The 19917-nt window shown below is 44.6% G+C and overlaps 2 protein-coding genes across 2 annotated transcripts in view; one reads left to right on the top strand and one right to left on the bottom strand.

The window, feature by feature from the left end:
- The window catches only part of LOC109852776 (paired box protein Pax-6-like), a 49986-nt gene that overhangs the window by 24892 nt on the left and 5177 nt on the right, over positions 1-19917 (top strand). The window contains exon 6 of the mRNA XM_020424257.1: positions 19475-19734. Within this exon, the coding sequence (XP_020279846.1) occupies positions 19475-19734 (260 nt within the window). The remainder of the gene's footprint in view (positions 1-19474; positions 19735-19917) is intronic.
- On the bottom strand, positions 3982-6511 carry LOC109852781 (involucrin-like). Its single transcript, XM_020424262.1, has 3 exons — positions 6416-6511; positions 5687-6268; positions 3982-4597 (listed from the first exon to the last, which is right to left on the bottom strand). Exons 1-3 carry the CDS (start codon positions 6419-6421, stop codon positions 4118-4120), a joined length of 1068 nt encoding a protein of 355 aa, XP_020279851.1. The 5' UTR covers positions 6422-6511; the 3' UTR covers positions 3982-4117.

The raw sequence follows: 19917 nt of genomic DNA, 5'->3' as shown, positions 1-19917 counted from the left end.
CATGAGGCCGCGCAGAGAATCCTCGAACACAGAAGGGAAAGAAACTCGAAGAGAAAGAGCAAAAACGTGATTTTGAAAATTGAAATTTCGTAGACACACATTTTTTTTATATTCGCGTCAGGATCTTTTCTTCGGGAAGTTGCCAGTGGACGAGATAATTGAAGACGAATGAGATGGTAAACGCGTAACAAATTTTAGAAAGTTCATAAAAATAATACAACAATTATTTGTACTTTGGAAACAATTATTCGGGGGGAAACAAATTATTTGTACTTTCCTAAAAACTCGTTCCTAAATTTCATTGAATTATGGTGCAAGTCCACAATGCGCGGATATTCCAAGCTAACTGTTTTGAACCGGCTATGCGCGAGGAACGCTCGTATTTCTTCCTTCGCCAGACTCTGAAAACCTGACGGGGACATTGGCTTGGCCGCGTTCCCACCCGGCGCCACGGGAGCCTCCCGCTATTTTCTTAATCTGGCACCGTGCGCGGGCCAAACAAACGACCGGCTCGCGGTGTGTGTCCACACACACACACACACACAAACATACGACGCGAGAGTCGCCACCACCTTCCTATAAAACTACGCAAGCGGGAAAGTTACCCCCGTGAGAGGTGGATCGACGTCTGTCATCACTGTCGCACGGCCAGATGTCACCCCTGTGTGTGTGTATGTGTGTGTGAGACTTCCCGCGTCTTTTCTTGGCTACCCTATACCTGGTGCCCTCCACCGTCGCGATTTCTTCCTTTTTTTGTTCTACCATTCATTTTTTTATTGACGTCCCTCTCTTCGTCGTCTTTTCCATCTCGGCTCTCTCCTCAGGTGTTCTTGAAATTATTACCGTCTCTCACGGTCGATCTGGCCGCGCTCCCGGAGTCTTTGTTCTCATCGCGAATCACCTGAGACCGCGTTCGCGATCGGATGTGATTTCTTTTCTTCTCTGCCGCGCAACGAACGAGTCATCGTCTAAGCTAAGGTAGACGCGTGTTGAATTTAATGTTATAAAAATAGCAGTAGTATCAAATTTATAAAAATAAATATAAACTAATTAGTAAGTAAATTTATTTATAAAACTATATAAGTCTATTTATTATATATAATAATTAGTAATATATTATAATCTAACTAAATTAATCATATATGTAATTAATTATAATCTCACTTAATTAATAATATATATTACAATATAATTAATATATATAACATACATAAATTAATGTGATTATTATGAAAAGCACATTAAAAAGTGCAACCATTTTATTTCGATGAATGGAGTGTTCCGATGAATTTGATAGCACGGTTGATTTGTGCAAATTAAAGGGACGCACAGAGCTTTCGATAGAGATACGCGTATTACATTCCTGCAGGATTATGAAATTAATCTTCTCTTCTCTCTCTCTCTCTCTCTCTCTCTCTCTCTCTCTCTCTGATGCTTTTCGCGTTGCAAACGCGCAAGGAATGAATTATATGATTAGCGAGAGAGAGATCGCAAAATATTATCCGGCATGAGGCTTACAAAAAGCCATTTTACATATAATATGACGAGCAATTGGGCGGAGAAAAAAAATTATGAAAGTAGATTTTTTCATTTCGATATTATCCACACGCGTACGGGTAAGAGCTGAGGGATTATCTGGGATTTTCCTAAGAATATGAGCGAGTTCCGGAAAAAAATTGCATGTAGATAGTATAAAAAAACTTAATAATTTAAACATCTAATAGAGTTGCAATGTATAGAATATTTTTTTTATTTTCTAAACACGCGCAAAACAATCTGTCAGTAGATGTTTCAAGTTTTTATTAAGATTTTTCCTCGGAGTTGAAAAAAATTTATTATTTTGTCTTAAATAAGACCGTCAACTATAAGATCACTTATAGTTAAACGAAAATTGTTGGACGACAAAATTGTCGCGAAAAAGTCGCGTATATTTGTCTCGCGTAGAAATTGCCGAAACGGAAAAATGGAGTATCTGGACGAGAGGATAGCGAGAAACAACGGCTAGAGAAAAAGATAGGGTGGAGGATGAGGAAGAGGGAGACGAGGATTCGCGGAAGAAAAAAGGAACGGCACGCGGCGGTAACTTACCGAAAAATTAATATCCCGTAGGAAGGAGAGTGCACCGGCTGGTTGGCTTTCGGGGATGCTTTCGTGCTTGACGGGGCGCGGAGGGGCGAGAAAACGGGACGGGATGACGGTGGTGCGTGGAAAACGACGAATGGAAACCCGGGGCGAAACTTTGTTTTCCGAAGCGATTCCCTTTCCCGTTTCCTGCGTGGAGAAAGCGGCTCGGTCGAGGGGGATGAAACGCTGGCAGAAGGAGGCGCGCGCGAAAGAGAGGGACCGGAGCCAAATTCCCGATTAAGAAACTCCTCTGCGGAGCGGAGTCGTGCGATCGCGGCTTGGCCGACTGGTGGAATTTAATTGGGCTTGACCGCTTGACCGGATTAATTAGTCGGCCGATTGCGCCTATCGAACGACAGATCTCCGCGGGCCCCACAGCGAGGATATTCGTTCTTCTTTGGGTTATTTACTTCGTCCTACCGGAGGATAAAGTCCTTTGTTCGCCATCGGACGGCTTGGTTGAATTCTTAAGAACGGTAAACCGTAATTAAAAGTTTTCACCTGGCTCGCACAAGTGTGCCCAATATCGCCGAGAATAGAATTTAAAATTGCCATTTTCATTTTTTTTTTTTTTTTATACAACATCGGTTTCAGAATTTTACGATTTTTTCTTTTATATTTTCTAAAATAAATTTTTTTCAGCTCGAATTAAAACGCTGAGAATGTTGCGAAAGACCGTTTTGTGCTCATAAGATTGCAAATTATATTTACATTCATATCCGTCCGAAAGTTTGCGGTGCGATCGTGCAACTATTTTATTGAAATTTTCGTGTTCCTTCTATCGACCGCACTCGTTAAGAACATCTGAGAATGGGAGGAAGCGCGCGATGTAACGGAAGAGAGAAAGAGAGAGAGAGAGAGAGAGAGAGAGAAAGAGAGAGAGAAGATAGTGTTTGAGAGGGTTGGAACGCGTTGGCTGCAGAATTTTGGGAGAATTCTGTTGAGGGATTGGCTGTGCGGGAGCGAACTTATGAAACGCCCAGCTTCACTGCCGGTTACACCGAGCGAGATATTAAATTTCTGGAATTTTGCGGTTAGGCACGTCTACATACCGATAGTCTCTCTTTCTCTCCCTTTCTTTCTCTCTCGTGGCAATGCATGTCCGTGTCTACGCTCGCGATCGTTTTCTAAAGGCGCTCGTTTATTCTCTTCGTGCAATAACGGCAAAATATGTATATACAATCTCCAAGCGAAGCGAGTTCCAAATATCCGTAAAGTCGCTAAGTATTGGCTAAGTTAGTTATTTTCATTAAACACCTTAATTGTCTCTCCTTCTGTCAAAATTATTCTTGTATTATTTTTCTTTTTAATTTTTTATTATTCTTTTTCTCTTATTTTTTCTTATTATTATTTTTTGTATCTTTTCACTACTCTTGTTATCGTTTTTCAACTATTGATATGACTTATATCAACGTAATTGACCGGGCCCACTGGTTTCGCGGCCTGAGTGCAGAGTCTGCAGACATTGGAGGTCTCAAGTTTGAATCCGTTCAACATCTCTCAGGATTTTTTCCGGGCCGGTTCCTTTTGATCGGATAATTAATCAGTTGAAAGGCGAACTGAATCGGGCCTTTAATATAATTAATTCTACACATCGACTAAAAATTACGCAAATTATATACTTAATTAAATTAGAGTGTACATGAGGATATGTGAGATCAATAATATAAAGATATTTTTTGGCGCTTAAGGAAGTATTTATCCCACAGCGTCTTTTTTATAAATGAAGCAAACATTCACTTGTTCTTTCATTCAAGGAATCAAATCGCGATAATCACTACATTACATCGTGTACTACTCTAGGTCTAAAAATAATTTTCTCACTCTTTATAAAATTGTGAGGTAATATAAAAAAAGGAAAAATTTTGTTATCATCAGCTTTATTATGTCGTCAGCTTAGCCTAATATTGTGAGTTACACACTTAACAACTTATGTGACATGTACAACATAATTTACAAGAACCGTTTGATTATCGCGTGACGATTTCGGTCTTTATTGAAAAGTGAGAAGAAATCTGTCGCTTGCGGGGGCAGCCGGTGCTGCTTGATAGTTCGCCGTGTAGGTGGTGTAGGACGTGCTCAGAGGGTTGGTGCTCAGGGGCACTACTCCGGCGTTGTCATATTGGTACTGCACTTGGGCGGCCACCGGCTCGAGTTCAAGTTTCTGCGGCTTGTTCTCCGCAGGTGCGGCGATCGGGGCGACCGGCGCGACCGACAGCTGCAGGCTCGCTGGCACGATTTGCAGCTTCTGCAGGGGTGTGTACGCGTAGATCGGTCCGCGAAGCGGCTCCACGTTCTCGGCGCGGATCTTGGCGAAATATTTCATGGCCTCGACGTCTTGACGACTGATGTACTGCACGCGCTGAAGGCGACCGTCGGGAAGGGCCACGTAGTACTCTCCGGATTGTTGGGGTTGCTTCTCATTTTCCGCGTCCTCATTCTCGAGCTCGTTTTTCGCGCTTACGGACTCGGACTGAAAAGATGAGACTTTGTTTATTTTATGCATATATATTTACACAGTATAAATATTATAACTAATTAATAAACTGTAATAAATATTATATTTATACAGTTTAAATATAAAAATGTACATTTATATTACAGTGTTTATTTTATATATTTACACAAAGTTTATTATTATATTATTTTATTTTATTATTTTATTATTGATTAAATGTGTAAAATATGTGTATTTATGTAAAAACATACGCATTACCGAAAGAATATTGTGTCGCAAGACAAATTTACATGCAAAAACCGAAGTTCATTTTTTTTGGGCAATGTCAAGTATCTTTTGTCAATTTTTTTTGTTAGAAATCTGAATAAATATATATTATATATTTCTCGCGATGTCAAGCACGTTAAAAAATTCGACGCGGAGTCTTGCAAAAGATTTTTTTTAACCAAGCGTAATTAGCACACCTCGCACGTAACGCGCGATTCCGTTGAGGAGCATCTCTCGATGTGAAAGAACAATCTTTCTCTCTCTCTTCGCTGTTTTCCGATACTCGTCGATATATGAGGCGGCGTGTATAGGCGACTCGCGAGACGACCTCGAATCACGGGTTGAATGTGTTATGGGTTGTGTCACACGCTGGTCTCTTCGAATTCGGTACGGTCACACACGCACAAGACCCATGATCGAAAGTAAACGGCGCCTCGAATACTAATGTCTTTAGGACGAGCGGAGGAAACGGCGAGAACGAGTGCGCCTCGGCAAGCATTGAAGATTGAAAAAGAGGATGCTTCGGAAAGTGCCGATTTAAATTCCGCGGAATCCGTTTGCAATCGCACGCCGAGCAGCGCCGCGATACTTCGTCAGGACGAGATGATAAATCTGTGTCTCGCGTATAAACGTGACGTAGAACGAGAAAAAAACACGCGCGTGCAGAACTGAAAGCTATTTTCGATAACTTTCTCGTCAATATTGTTTCAATCAATAAAACACTTTCTTTTTTTAAGAAGCAATTGAAACTTTTTTTTTGTAATTAGAACATTTTTTGTATTGAAATTTAATTCCCCCAAAAAATACAAATCTCAAAATAAAATGTAGTTTACTCACTTCGGACTCGGTGAGACCCTGAACAGTAGACGCTTCTTCCTCTTCGGTGGTGTTAGGTGCTTCGGTTGTCGTGGACTCTTCAGGTACTCCGTATTCTCGCTGAGGATTGGTCGGTGGTGCTCCGTATTGCTGCTGAGGCGTGCTCGGCGCTCCGTATTGTCGCTGAGGCGCACTCGGCGCTCCGTATTGCTGCTGAGGCGCACTCGGCGCCCCGTATTGCTGCTGAGGTGCGCTCGGCGCTCCGTATTGCTGCTGAGGTGCGCTCGGCGCTCCGTATTGCTGTTGAGGTGCGCTCGGCGCTCCGTATTGCTGTTGAGGTGCGCTCGGGGCTCCGTATTGCTGCTGAGGCGCGCTCGGGGCTCCGTATTGCTGCTGAGGCGCGCTCGGGGCTGCGTTTTGTCGCTGAGATTGTCTCTGAGGGAGATTGAAGGCTGGTCCAGCCGGTCTCCAGCCGGACGCGGTGTAGGGAGCGGCCTCCTCTTGCTGTTGGGCGAAGTAATACTGTCTCTGTTGCTGAGCTTGGCGGTAACGCGGCGGCTCGGCTAAGACCATGGCGGCCAAAAGAACTACGCTGACGAGTACCTAGAAAATTAATTTAGTTACACGATTGGTGTATAAAAAAATTCAAATTTTTTTAGCGCAAAGCTGACGAACAATTTCACAAAAAATTGTTGCGTGTTAGAAATCAAATGAAAACAATAAAACAAAGAGAATGAGAGATATGACTACCTTCATTGCTGTATGTTGTGGTTAGCTGGTTTGACTTGACGAGCTGACTGATTTGCGACGCCCGTCGTCGGTGGATTATATACACAGTGTCCCGTATGCGCGCTGCATGTCTAAGGAGAATCCGCGGCCCGGGGTGGAGAGACGCATTCGTCGGCCGAGAAGAAATGACATTGGCCTCTTAAAAGACTGATGAATCCTCGATCATTGTTGGCTCATCATCCGGTCGCGCCGCGCTCACCTTCGCCTTTGTCGGCGAGCAAGCGCCTTTTCAACAAAAGATAGCGTTCCTCGACGAGGTACGTTCCCGGGGAACGACTTCTTCGTCTTCTTCGTACGACTGCGCCTTTCGCGCATTGTGCAGTTTGTTCCGGCCGCACAAAGCGAACGAAATCGCGCTTCGGCGCTTCATCGATTAAATTCAGAGAAGATTTAATGCGTGCTCGCGTTTGCGACACCGCTTTCGCCGCGTTACAGTGAAATTTATGCACAGACGGTTGTGCAATATTTTCATATATACAATACAGTTGTACTGACCTTTTATGTATTATGTATCATTGCAAGAGAAATCAAGTCATATATATATGTATATATATATATATATTATATATATTATATACATGTGATATAAATAACTTCTGTCTTTATCTCTCTCTTATATAAAATACATACACATTTATATAAATATTATTATATATTACATACATATTATATGTAATATATATGTTTTAAAATGAAAAAACTGAAGATTAGGATTTTTTGTTCAAAACAACCAAGATTTAAATAAAATTGCCATAAAGATGACTTATCATTATTCATATCAATGTGTACGCTCGTGTTTCGAAACGTTTTTATTCAACTGAGCTCATTACAATTTACAAACAGAACACCTGTGTTCACCAAATATACACGTTTTTATTTAGCTAGCATCGTGTACAGAGAGAAAGAGAGAGAGAGAGAGAGAGAGAGAGAGAGAGAGAGAGAGAGAAATACATTTCGCTCCGCTTCATAAGTTTTTTAACTTGCAAAACATCGGTTGCGTCTGCGGCCTCCGCTTTTAATCCATCTTCGGTTCGTTCGCAACGCCCGTGACCGATGATCGATGTTTAACTTGTTTCGTGTCGGGGCAAGGCCGCGTTATGCGACGATTACGTCGATGTAATTTTAACCTCGTCTCGTTTACGCATGGCGTGCGTGTCGTGCATTACGTGTCGTCCATTCCACGCGCGAATTTCGCCGGCGCGTGACAATGATTGGTGTTAATCAATTCGCCGGTGTACCCGATCCCGATCAACATTCTTAGAAACGAAGAACGGAAAATCGTTCGATGCGGATGCAGGGTCGTGTGAACGATCAAGTTCCGAAGTGACGTTCAAATGTTTTCTATCATATTTTCGTGCAACCGAGCACCTTGTGCGACAGTTGTGTGCCTTCTCTGTCCCAAGACACATTTTTAAACAAGGCTCGTGCGAGACTCTTCGTACTCCACGTCTGATCGTGTCCGCACCCCCTTGCGATTCTCACGCGGAAGAAGACGATCTGGGTAAGAGCCTCGACTCGAGAGATAGAGACCGCGGAAATCGCGAAACGTTCCGCTCTCACCGACGCGACGCAAAATAACGTGGCGTTGCTGCAGAGGGGTTGACGAGGAGAGGAAGGGGCGCCGCGGAGGGGCGACGGAGGGTACACCGGGGGCCGATCACGGTGGTAGTCGCCGGGGCCGAGAGAGCGGGCAAAGGAGAGGGACGACGGCGGCGGCAGAGGGGTGGGCCCGGGCAAAGCAAATTATTCACACTCAAACGACTCCATTTCAATATCGGGCCGAAGCCCAGGGACAAAAGAAGGGCGAGATGCCTGTCTCCCTCTTGCTTTCGCTTTGCGCCGTACTGCTGCTGCTGCTGCTGCTGCTGCTGCTGCTCACCGCTGCTCTGATGCCTCTGTCTGCAGCCTGCAGGCTTAACTCTCTTTTCCTCTCGCGCTCTCTCCCCAATATATCGTGACCCTTTTCCATCCCAATCTCTTTCTCTCTCTTTTATTTGCGTTCTCTCTCTCTCTCTCTCTCTTACGCTGCGCCCTACGTCCCTCGCTCTATCATCTAACTCTAGTCGGTCTGTCAGAAAACACCGGGAAATATCGTGGAATTGGTGACATCTCGACGCTTTCGCAACTTTGTATAAATATTCCCGGAAATTTTCTCCCTCCTTTTCTCGTAATCAGAAAGGGTTACGACGATAAGACAGTGCTGTAGTATATCTTAGCGAAGTAAACTTGCCGTCTGCCGAAGAGTTTACCGGCGCGTGAATTCGCGTTTTTAGCGGGGAATGGGGAGGGTCGAAACGGAAGCGAAAAGTCGAGACTTTGGCTGGCGAGAACCGTAAGAAAAGCGAATCGGAGGTAAAGGAAAAAGAGAGAGAGAGAGAGAGCCGCGAGGCGGGCGCACAGGTTTGCGAGTCTCGTAATTGAATATATTTAAGCGCAGGAGGGACGCGTTTGTGCGGATTCTCCGGCTTACAAGAACCCCATGGCGTTGTAACGTCTGCGACTAAACTGGATTAATCGTCTATGAAGGGAGAGACCGTAACCTCGCCGCATTCGTTTGCAATCAGATCCCTCCGGGGAAAACGCGAAACAACAACACACCGCGCTCGCTTGCGTAGAGCGCGACCTTGTTTTCGCTGCAATTTTATATCGATCAGACAGATAGGGAAAAAGAGAAAGAAAGAGATCATTGGTTAATCTTAAAGACGTACTGAAATGGGTTTAAGACGTATCCGTGGTGAAAATGCGCTGCGAGATGCGCGTTTGCGCGTAGCGTCGTCATTCCAATTCTTTTTACAAAATTAAGATTGTTAAATGAAAATTAAATTAAGAGATTATAAATAAATTAAAATTTTAAGTAACCTGTAATTATTTGATTTAAAATTAAATTATTTGCTAATTAATTACTCGCATTTATACGACAAAGAACACTTGTCCTTCAAAAGAGATAAATTGCATTTGTCTCGCGTGCGCAAGTTTCTCTTTTCTGCGATAAGCACGGGAAATTTTATACAGCTAGATTCCTCGCGCGAATTCGCTATAAAAGATTTCGCAATCGGATGACAATGTCCGTCACGTTCTCGCATCGACTCACAATGACTGACTAAAGTATCTTTTTTTGATCCGTGATGCGTCTTCGGAGAAATAAACGAGCCGATCCGCACGCTGTCCGCATGTCCTAGATAATTACACGCTCGAAGGACTTGTGAGACGCGAACTTATTACTAGACGAATACGCAGTTTTGCGATTATTGACGAATTTCTCAGCAACGTGTGCAGACATCAGATTATCTCTGTGTTCGCCTTCTGAGAATTCGCAATTAATTGTAATTTTTAAACAAAAAAGATTTACTAGAATAGAAAGATGGCTAACAAAAATATTCGCCTATTGAATTTTCTGTTTTGCCAACAAACGTTTTGTTGATGAAGCAAAACCTTCAATAGACTCAGTCAGCAGATTTCTCTTGGCCATATAATAGCAAAACTTTTTTTTCCCGTGATAGGTTTGTTTTTTTTTTTCAATTTTATTAAAATACTTGAAGGCTCCAATTTTCATCCGTCAAGATTGCGGGAGCATCGCGGTATTTTGCGTCGCCCGGTAGCACACCCTTGGGACGTGTCACGGGGGTGCGTGACGGCGTGCAAACTGTTTGGCTACCAGTTGCGCGCTCCCAGAAGGCTCCGCTTTGCAAGTCGTAAACGAATTAAGGCCTTCCACCGTATTCAGCCACTGAGGAAGAGTTTCGAAACCGCGTTTGATTTACATTCCGGTCGCCCGTTCCGTCGTGCGCGACCTGTGGCATCGACGCGACGCGCTGTTCGCGGTCACGTAGATTAGCGATGAGTCGGCTTCAAAATACTTCGTTAGATCGAACAAGCGTGTGCTCGGAGCGCGCAATTATCTTTCTCTTGCGACTTTTCCGATTATAAACAGACGATTAGTCACATGATTCGTTTGATTTTCTCATAATTAAAATTTTTAATTTTTATACAGTGAGATTTTAATTAACATTCTTCGATGAAAGAATTTTTAATGGTATTTTTTTTACTGGAACTCCTCAACTTTTCGTGATTTTTTACCAGAAAAAAGCGTGTGTAAATAATCACAATCGATTCTCTCGATATTGATTGTTGCCGCTTTTATCTCGACGCTGATTGAATGTTTCTCGGATGTGTTTCTCGATTCATGTCGTACAAATAAAAAATCATGCGAAATCATCATCATCGAAATTCATGCGATTGAAAAGTGAAGATTTTCACGGAGCAATATCTCAAGAACGACTGAACGACCGATCAATTTCGTTTTCGTCTCAATCGCTACAGAACAAAATACTAAAAACAAAAGTATTCTTGTGTTTTTTTTATTTGAGCTTCTAATTTGCGACGATAAAGTTTCGAAGTGAGAAAATCACGTTTGCAGAAACGTTATTATTATTCCAATAAGAAGAAAGGGAGAAGAGGCAATGACGAGCTGTACATCTGATGTTCGGAAAAAATTCTTCTTTATTAAAAAATTTGACAACCGTTTTGACCCACTATGAGATCTTCTTCAGTGTCTATGCTCACTATTACAAAGGAAGTTCTTTGTAACTGAAATAAAGTCACGTGACTGTAGTCACGTGGTTTTTCCTCTCCTCCCTGTCATGTGACTTTACTTTAGTGACAGTTTTAAAGACACGTGACTTTAGTCACGTGTTGGTTTTCCACTTCTCCTTCACTATTTTTTGACTTTGATCTTCATGCGTTATTTCTGACATCTCTCTAATGTGTATTATATGGTTTGCAAGACGTATATACTAGCTGTCATCGCGGTGACAGATTGTGTTTACTGACACAACACGTTAAAATTAAAAAAAAAAACTAATAGCGTGCGCCTGTATTTTGCGAGTATGAGAAAAAAAATGAAACAAATCAAAAGGATAATTTCAGATATTTAAAAACCATGCACGCTCGAGTCGCGTTCTGAACAAATTAATGTGCTGGCGGTGGCGTCGAGAAGACACCTCCGACATCGGCAAGTTAACGTGAAATTCCTGGAGTCAGTCAATGTTTGCCGGTTTAATCAACTGTGTACGGGCGCCACGTAGTTTGCCCGACGTGTTTAGCGCGCCTCGAAGTTTCAACTCTCTCTCCCTCGTTTAATCGCTCTCTTCATCGTGATCGTTACGTGTCCTTACATCATCGATGTATCTAAAAGAAACGCGCGTCTTCCACGTGTCGCGTTAAGCTCCGCTTGAAACTCCTCTTTGGTAAACAGTTAATTGCCGTCGCAAAAAATGTCTACTTTCTTTTTTGTGCCTATTTTTAACGATGAAGTGCCTCTCGACCTAACATCGTGAGCTCGTTTAAAAATTATTTAAAACATCGATTCCGGAAAAATTCATGATCTTGACGCGAAAATAAAATTTTGTTTTCTTTTTTGTCAGAAAATTATCGGAAGAGGCGTCGCTTTTTTTTTCTAATTACGGAGTTCCTTGCGTCTGTCGCGACCTACCGTGCGAATCGGGGAAAACCAGCCGCGACGTTACGAGATTTATGAGAGAAGAGTCTCCGGGGAGGAAATCGGTAAGAGAGAGAGAAAGAGAGAGAGAGAGAGAGAGAGAGAGGAATTGCGACGCGCGTAAACGAAGCTTAACCGCATCCCGCACGGAGGATCGAGAAAGAGGGAGAGGAAGTCGCGCGGGAGATCGAAAGGGCGAGAAAGGAAGGCGGAGGAGAGAGGGCGCAGAAGTCTCAAGGCGAAACTTGCAAAAGTACATCGCGGCTCAAGAGGCCGGAAGTAATCGCGCGAGTTTCCGTGCGCCGCGAAATCCGTGTTATCGCCGAGCGATTTCACGGCGTTTAGTGGCTGGCGATCATTGTTACGCGCGCCTCGAATTAAGAAAAAGCAAATTAACGCGCCACCCGGACGTGGCTAACGATTTCGAAATATACGTGACAACTGGCGAAACGCGGGACACGCGCTCCGATCCGCGCGTTAAGGGATCAAGATTTTCTCCTCGCCAAAGTTGAACTGTGTCTGACTTTTTCTCGATTCTTAATAAATTAAAAATTTATATAATAGAATAATAATATCAATATTATAATTGTAACATTATATTATATTACAGTGTAATAAATAATATATGACGTGCGTTAAAAAAATTGAGAAAAAAACAGTGTCTGCAAATTTGTCGCAATTTAACGCGTTCCACCGTCGGCAAGAAAACAAAGGATTTAAGAAACCTCAGGTGCAAACTGCCATATAATTTGAAATGATGCGTAAAAGAAACGCCGCCGGGAGATAAAAGAAAAGATGAAATATAAAAAAAAAAAAAAAATCGTCAAAACGGCAAAGAGGATTTGACGGATTTGAGTCTCCGTTGAATTTTGAGCGAAACTGAAGAAAAATGAAGGAGGAATCCCGAGAGGGAGAAACGCAGTAGATGAAAACGAGTGAGGGGAATATTACAAATGAATCGCGTAATAACCCTCATAAAAAGAGAAGAAAAGAGAGAAAGAGAGAGAGAGAGAGAGAGAGAGAGAGAGCGAAAGAGCACGTGCTATCATTATCTTTCTCGTTCTCTTTATCTGCTCTTCTCTCGCTTTCTGTATGTTGCAGGAGCTGCTTATGTATTCCGATGTACGGCTGGTTGCACTGCTGCTAATGGACTTTCCAATATTTTCCTTTCTGCAACGGGCGGCGTTTCTCTTTGCCTGGTTTTACGCGCTTTCCTTGCGTCAGTCTCTCTTTTTCTCTCACCGGAGCGTCTGTCCGCTCGCTTGATCGATTCTCGAACTCCTTCCCGCGTATTTGCCTTTGCGTTTATTCGACATCACCCTCCCGTTAGCTCGCGAGGTCCGCTTTGGTGTTGTTTAACCCTTTGATGCACTTCGGAGAATCGCGAAGACGCCTTCGCGTGTAATTCAGTCGCGTCTCTTTCAGGGAGATGTTGGCTTCTCACCGAGTAAGTCCACTCGTGCGACAGCACACGCTCGTAGAAATTAATAAAAGATTAAATCAACCGATTTAGTTGTTCAACGATGTAACGCGAATTTTATTATTTTTGCAACACGCGAATAGCCGTAAAGATGTGACGAGTTCCGCGCGCGCGAAATTCTTTCTCCCATTCACGTGCCACTGGCTAGCGATGTTTATATCCCCGTTCTATACAGCAGTTTCGCTCGGTGTACACACAGGCGGCACAGGTCCATATTCTACCGCTTAGCCTTTAATCCAGTCCGGAGTCGACACCTCGTTTCTTTCCGGCCATTTAACACGGCTGGAAAGCGCGCCCCGTTTCGCCGCCGCCGTTCAACTCGCGCGAAAAGCGCGTCATCGGCAAAACCAGCGAAACAACGTGGCGAACTCTTTCAATGCGACCTCGCACTTGATATAGACAGAGAGAGGAAGAGAGAGAGAGATCTGTCACACAGTTCTGTATAATTTAATTGTAATAACAAATGAGACAAAAAAAGAAATTGCTCTATTTATTCTAAAATATTTTAATAATTTTCAATCAATTTTTTTGTAAACAAAAATAAACGGAGAAAAATTTTATTTCAATCTCTCGGCAATATCTCTCGTTATTACCGAGTAAACGCGCCAATTAATGTTTCGAGGAAACAACGCGAGTCAATAATCCACAAGCGCTCGAAAGTTTCGACGCGCATATTTGGAATTAGAGACCGGGAAGGGGGGAGAGGGAGAGAGAGAGAGAGAGAAATCCAATAAATTTGTACATAGGATTAGGGACTAGGCCGGATTATGCCTCTTATTCCTATCCGATCCTGAGCGATACACGATAGCAATCTCGCGGCGAGAAAGGAGCCCTCTTTCCACCCCTCGCGATATCGTCCTTACACATTGCTTTACATCGTCATCTGGATCAATCCCTCGTAAATCTCGACATCTCTTCCGGATTCTGTTACATCAGTATCGAAACACACGCGGTTGAGGTTCTTGGTAATAAATTTTCCATGTTTCTATCTGGTTTCCAAACCACTCGAGAGTGATATGATAAATTCTGATAAATACAACGCGCCACCCTCTCGCGCCCGTTTCTCTCTTTTTTTTTTTCTCGCCCTCGTGCTCGCGCCATTTTTACGACATCTGGATGGCCGTTGCACGACGCATCATGGCGACGCGGTCATTGTCCCCGACTGGCTTTTCTAGTCGTGTTAAAAACGATAATCGTCATCCCCGAAGGGTGCGAGGTGTCACACCGAAACGCGGTAACCCCCCCCCCTCCCTGATTTGTTCTCCTCTACGCGCGTCGAGCACCTATGGCGTGTCAGGGAAGAGGGGAGCTCTCTCTCACATACGCACCGCGGAGGGTTAAAATGCTAATAAAAACGCACGGGAGAAGGGCGGCCGCGGTCAGCATTACGCGTTATTAGCCGGGCTCCTTTTCCCCCCTTCTAATAATAATGGCGTCGGACTTTCCGCGTCTGACGTTGACTCTTATTCACCCGAGTGAGCATCGCGCGCATAACATCTGTATCATCGCTGCCATTCGGTCGCCATTCAACTCAGGAGTGCATCTGGTCTCTTAGCCGGTCGCTTCCTCCCCTCCGCGCAATATCCCAGGCCTTAGTGTACCGTAAAATAGCGTTTACTCCACGTAGCGAAACGTGTCGTAGCCGCGAAATCAAGTGCTTCGTAAAATAACACTAGCGCGCGTTGATGGTAGAACTTGTTTATTTCTTTTGGATCGGTTTTACTACATTTTTATTTCGTTGGTTTCATTTATTTACATGTAATTTAAATTTTTTTTTTACGTTGCCAGAAAATTTGCAAAGACAAAATAAAACAAATTGTTCACCCACTCGGGGGTGAAGCAATAAGTGCGAGCGAAAAGCGCGTCTTTTGTTCCCTCACTCACGGCTTTACATTTAATATCAATTTCTCCGCTCCGGGGCGAGCGGATTCAAAACATAATTTAAGAAATGAATGAGCGCGCTTAGGAGAGCGCGCACGACGGACGCGAATTGCGTCGTCGATATAGTTTCGTATGCACAAGAGGTGCTTTTGCTCGAGAGAGTGGGCTCGATCTTTTCACCGCACGCGAGTCGCAAAACGTTTCTCTTCGGAAAACGAGCCGCGTTAATCACGCCTCGGCGAAGCTCGTTTGAAAGTTGGCCACTTCGCGCGTTCGCCACTTCGCGTTCGCCAGTGTGTTTCGTTGTTGAAGAGGGCGGGAACGTGCCTCTCTCTCTCTCTCTCTCGCTCTCTCGTTCGGCGAACACACAATCGTGGCGCACACGAGTGGACGTTTACCTGGCACGTTTTCGTCGCGTAAGTGTAGCATTGTTTCCTTCGATGCCATCTCGAACTTCTTGCGCGCACGAGTCCGACCGCGCAATAGTTCACCCTCCACGCACACCCCGTCACAGGGCCACGTAATAGACCTCGAAGCCAAGAGTCTTCCCCTGCCGAGTGTTTTTCTTTCTCTCTTGTTTTTTTTTAGTTTTTATTTTTCGTTCGAGTGACTCTCGTGCGGAGTCAGGAGAGCGAGCGGGACTCTTACGAGAGAAGAGAGAGGGAGAGGCGGGGGGCTTTCTGTCCCTCTCGTTCTCTCGACTCAAATCATTTCTTTTCCCCGTCGAAATCCTTTGTTTTCCCGCTCTTGTTATTTTTGCTAGCTGCGGCCTTCTTCGACCGCGCGCGACGACTGAAAGTAAAGTATCGATACGCGAACCAGCTCGCAATAACGCGCGGCATTGTCGCGCACGTTCCAGTACAATACTTACGCTCTCTCTCTCTCTCTCTCCCGTCGTGGTCTTTACAGTGTTTAGCTAAGTGCTCCACCAAGTCCATTATCGACGTTAATATAAACGTCCTCCTATCCCCGTCGTTTATCGCTTCCGATGGTCGTTGCTTCGACTTCGCTCGGGAAGACGCAAAAATGCGTTTCGCGCAAATGTGTGTCTCGAGACTGAATAAAACTGATAAGAGATAATGTAAAATGTGTAATGTAAATTAAATTCATGCGCGCGCACACACACGCACACACACTAAGTTCAAAGAATAAATTACAACGTCGTGTGATCTCCCGCGTTGGGCAAACAGAGACAGAGAAAAGGGACAGACCCTCCGCACAGAAGCTCATCTCCGCGCTAAAGAACATTCGGAAGGCAGGGACTAACCGTAGGACCATGTTGCGCGTGGAGGGGAATTTATGCCACCCAGGCAGCTTCTCTCCTCTCGCTCGGCTCCCCCTGCCCTCTCCCTCGCATTCGCATCTTCCTTCGACGAATTATCCACCAACCGGGGCTGCCGCGCGTTCGAGCGTGATGGCGGAACCTACGTACGACGGAGCTGCGTTCGACGTTGTGCATTCGACGTGCTTCTTTCGATTATTTTTCACGCGCGATATTGCTGGCAATTTATTGTCGCAACTGTTGAATTTTTTTCAAGACAATGTACTATTTGAAAAAAAAATAAAAATTATTATCGCGCATTGAAGTTGCATTCAATGCGAACTGGTACTAATTAAAAATCTCTTGTTGCATGTTAAAAACTCGCTCGATAATTTAATCAGTATGTTTTCACTTGGAAATATTTTAATATTCTCGTATACCGTGAGATCCATGCGAAACTTTTTGTTGTTTAACGCGGATTCATCCCCCGTGCGTGTCAGGCTGAATCCCCTTGCTTCACCTCTCTTCAAGCTTCCAGTTTCCGCAGGTTTCTTCCCCTAAACGCTCGGCAGTCGCTCGCGGCGAGTTTCGCATCGGCGTTAAATTCGCGAATACACCGCGTGTAGGAGCGATGAGCAGCGACGCGACTTGGCCGTAACAGTAAAGACGAGATCCGGGAACCGCGAAGGCACGAAGTTGCTTCACAAGTTTCGGAGGGGACAGGGAGGAGGAGGAGGAGGAGAGAGAGAGTAGGATAAGGCGGTTTTAATTACCGCTTAAGACACCCTCGTAGCGTTAACCCCGTGGCGGTGCGGATACTGACGGAGAGAGGCCGCCCCTAAAGATATCGTTTGCAGCGCACGGTTACGAAGTCGGGGGGTGGAAAAGGAGGAGTGAGGATCACAAGGAGAGGAGACGAGGGAGGGGAGGGGGAAAGCCGGAGAACTTGTACGCCAACGTCGCACTCGATTCTCTTGAACGCGCGCGCGGGGGAGGAAGTTCGAGGGAACCCAACCCCTGCTCAGCCGCGAGAACTTTGCCGCTACTAGCGTGGCCGTCTGCCAGCTACCTCGAGCGAATCGCGCAGCGCGAAAGGAAGATGCGCGGGGGATGTATCCCGGATTTTACCGCTATACGACGATTATTACAGACGTTTTCGTTATCTCCGAGAGTTTCGCCTGTGATACCAACATCGTCGTACGCGCGATACGCGCTATGTTCCGTAATCTCGAGGCTAACTTTGCGACTTATTAACATATTACTGATATTTGATGAGCAATATTAAGATAAACAATGATATTGTGAATCAAACGAAAGTATACAGTTAAAACAATCACAAATTTATTTGTACTACAAAAAATAGCGGAAAAGGGGTTGAATTGATCGACTGTTTGTTAACACCCTTTAACCCAAATTTTTTCGTGAGTATACAAAAATTTACGTAACCAGTAAATATCAATCTCTGGACACAAAGTAACATTTTTACTTATTCATGTTTAAAAAAAAAAAACGAAAGAGAGGCGACAGAATAAGACCCCGCTACATTGCGGCTAAAAATGAAATCAGACTTAAAAGAACATCGATGTATCGGTACGTGACTTCAAAGTGGGGCGACAGAGAGACTTAATCACCTGATGGTACGGAAATCAAAAGTCTCGCGTGATCCTTTTGACAGGAAACACAGAGAATGATCGCGACTTCTCATTATTCCCGACTCTGGGATGTGACAAATATCAAATTATATAGAAAAGAACTGCATAATTAATACGCGTGTACCGTATAATGGAACTAATACCTCGGCAACACGTCACGCCGAGTCAGACCCGATCTTCCCGAAGCGAAGAGGAGGTAGAGGAGGTCCTGTCGCGGGAATGACAGTGGCGTATCTCGTGGGGTGGCCGGCGACTGGCGTCGGGACGCCCGTCGTCTTATCGGGCACCCCCTTGCCTGGTAGTTTCGCCTACCCTCCGCGCGCCCTTCTTCATCGCGCGTCCTCTCCTGTACCTCCTCGCGCCACCCCTCGCCGTCGTCGAGGCAAACCCGGTGACGCCTCGACGCGCTCACCCAGAAACCGACGATAAGGTTCACCCGGCGACGCCTGCCTGCCTATACCGCTCGTTCGTCCGCACATACGCGTTCGTCCGCACGTATACGTGCAGCACACACACACACACTCGCGCGCGCACACACACACGAACGCACGTGGGAATAGATATAAGAAGGCCGGAGGGAGGGAAAGGAGGACAAGAGGGAGAGAGGATAAGCGCCGCGAAACGCCAAATCGTGCGGCGCGTTATCACTTACACGCTGGCATTGATAATACATCGCCATCTCCTCGGTGTGTGTATGTGTTACGATTGCGAAGAAATATTAAACCGCATCGATGTATTTTGCTCGTTGCGTGCGTGTTAATCGCACATATCGGTGTAAAAAAGTCCGGCAAGGATTAAATATCCATCTCTTCGATATTACGCGTTACAATCAACTTTAACTCTTCCTGAAACAGATATCTCTTTTCTCGATTTAGTCATTTTCACCCTGGAAATTGGAATATTAAATCCTCTAAAGTCCTCTGAAAAAATGTCGAAATTACTTGTGCTACGAATGAAAGGTTTGGTTTGGTGCAAAATTGGCTCAGTGGACCGAGTTAAGTTAGTCCATACGCCATTCTAGAATACAAAGAATACACAAAGACTACTATAGCAAAACATACGCTATGCTTTGCTTTGCTTAAAATCAAAAAATTATGTTGTCGACTGAAGAAGACCGAGAAACGATACTTCAGTGACGACGGTTACGTTGGAACTTGTAATCAAAAATTGCTACGAATGAAAGACAAGATTGCCCGTTCGCGTGAAAAGACGTTGATAATGGTGCACGTTGCGTCTTATTGTGTTACAGTAACCGAGCTCGAGGGTGGCGCACACTCGGACGAGACGAACAGCGGGGGTGACAACAGCAACGCCGGTAGCGTGTCGGGCGGCGCCGACGACGATCAGGCGCGTCTACGTCTGAAGAGGAAGCTGCAGAGAAACCGCACGAGCTTCAGCAACGAGCAGATTGACGCACTCGAGAAGGAGTTCGAGAGGACGCATTATCCGGACGTGTTCGCCAGAGAGAGACTCGCCGGCAAGATCGGTCTGCCGGAGGCGAGAATACAGGTGACTATTTAGTGCGACATATCGTCATTTATCAAGGCAAAACCGTTTTCATCGTCATTCTTATCACGCGCGACTTAATATTGACAAAAAACAAAGATAATCTTTAAGAAGAGATTCTACGAAGTTAAAAAGAAAATTAATAAAATAATAGAATAATAACATACATATATTAAAAAAAATATA

The sequence above is a fragment of the Pseudomyrmex gracilis genome, unplaced genomic scaffold (genome assembly GCF_002006095.1).
Source record: "Pseudomyrmex gracilis isolate BER0280 unplaced genomic scaffold, ASM200609v1 scaffold_35, whole genome shotgun sequence".
Lineage (NCBI taxonomy): Eukaryota > Metazoa > Arthropoda > Insecta > Hymenoptera > Formicidae > Pseudomyrmex > Pseudomyrmex gracilis.
Note: the sequence above shows the minus strand (reverse complement) of the source record. Positions and strands in the feature narration are given on the sequence as shown.